The following is a 252-nucleotide window of genomic DNA, read 5'->3' on the forward strand; positions in this document are numbered from 1 at the left end:
TAGTATAACACCCAACTCCCCCTCCACACCCCCCAGGCTCTGCTCTTGCCAGAGGGACAAGAATCATGTCTGAGAAAATGGACTGTGGTGCGGGCCTCCTCGGCTTCCAGGTGAGATCTCCACTCCCCACCCCACCGTTTCCCTAGCCGACAGTTCCCCCGGGGCTCCTTTGGTTGTCCAGACGCTTGGATCTGATGTTGCCTTCTTGATGCCTAGATTCCGTCATTTTTCAAATTCCTATGGTTTAAGGTG

General features: G+C 54.4%; 1 protein-coding gene across 1 annotated transcript in view; it reads left to right on the forward strand.

Annotated features, from left to right (window-relative positions):
- Positions 1 to 32: 32 nt before the first annotated feature.
- The window catches only part of LOC104991796 (melanoma-associated antigen D1-like), a 1,890-nt gene continuing 1,670 nt past the window's right edge, over positions 33 to 252 (forward strand). The window contains exon 1 of the mRNA XM_010844405.1: positions 33 to 110. Within this exon, the coding sequence (XP_010842707.1) occupies positions 66 to 110 (45 nt within the window). The 5' untranslated portion in view covers positions 33 to 65. The remainder of the gene's footprint in view (positions 111 to 252) is intronic.

This window comes from Bison bison, unplaced genomic scaffold (assembly GCF_000754665.1).
Source record: "Bison bison bison isolate TAMUID 2011002044 unplaced genomic scaffold, Bison_UMD1.0 scf7180017847996, whole genome shotgun sequence".
Classification (NCBI taxonomy): Eukaryota; Metazoa; Chordata; class Mammalia; order Artiodactyla; family Bovidae; genus Bison; species Bison bison.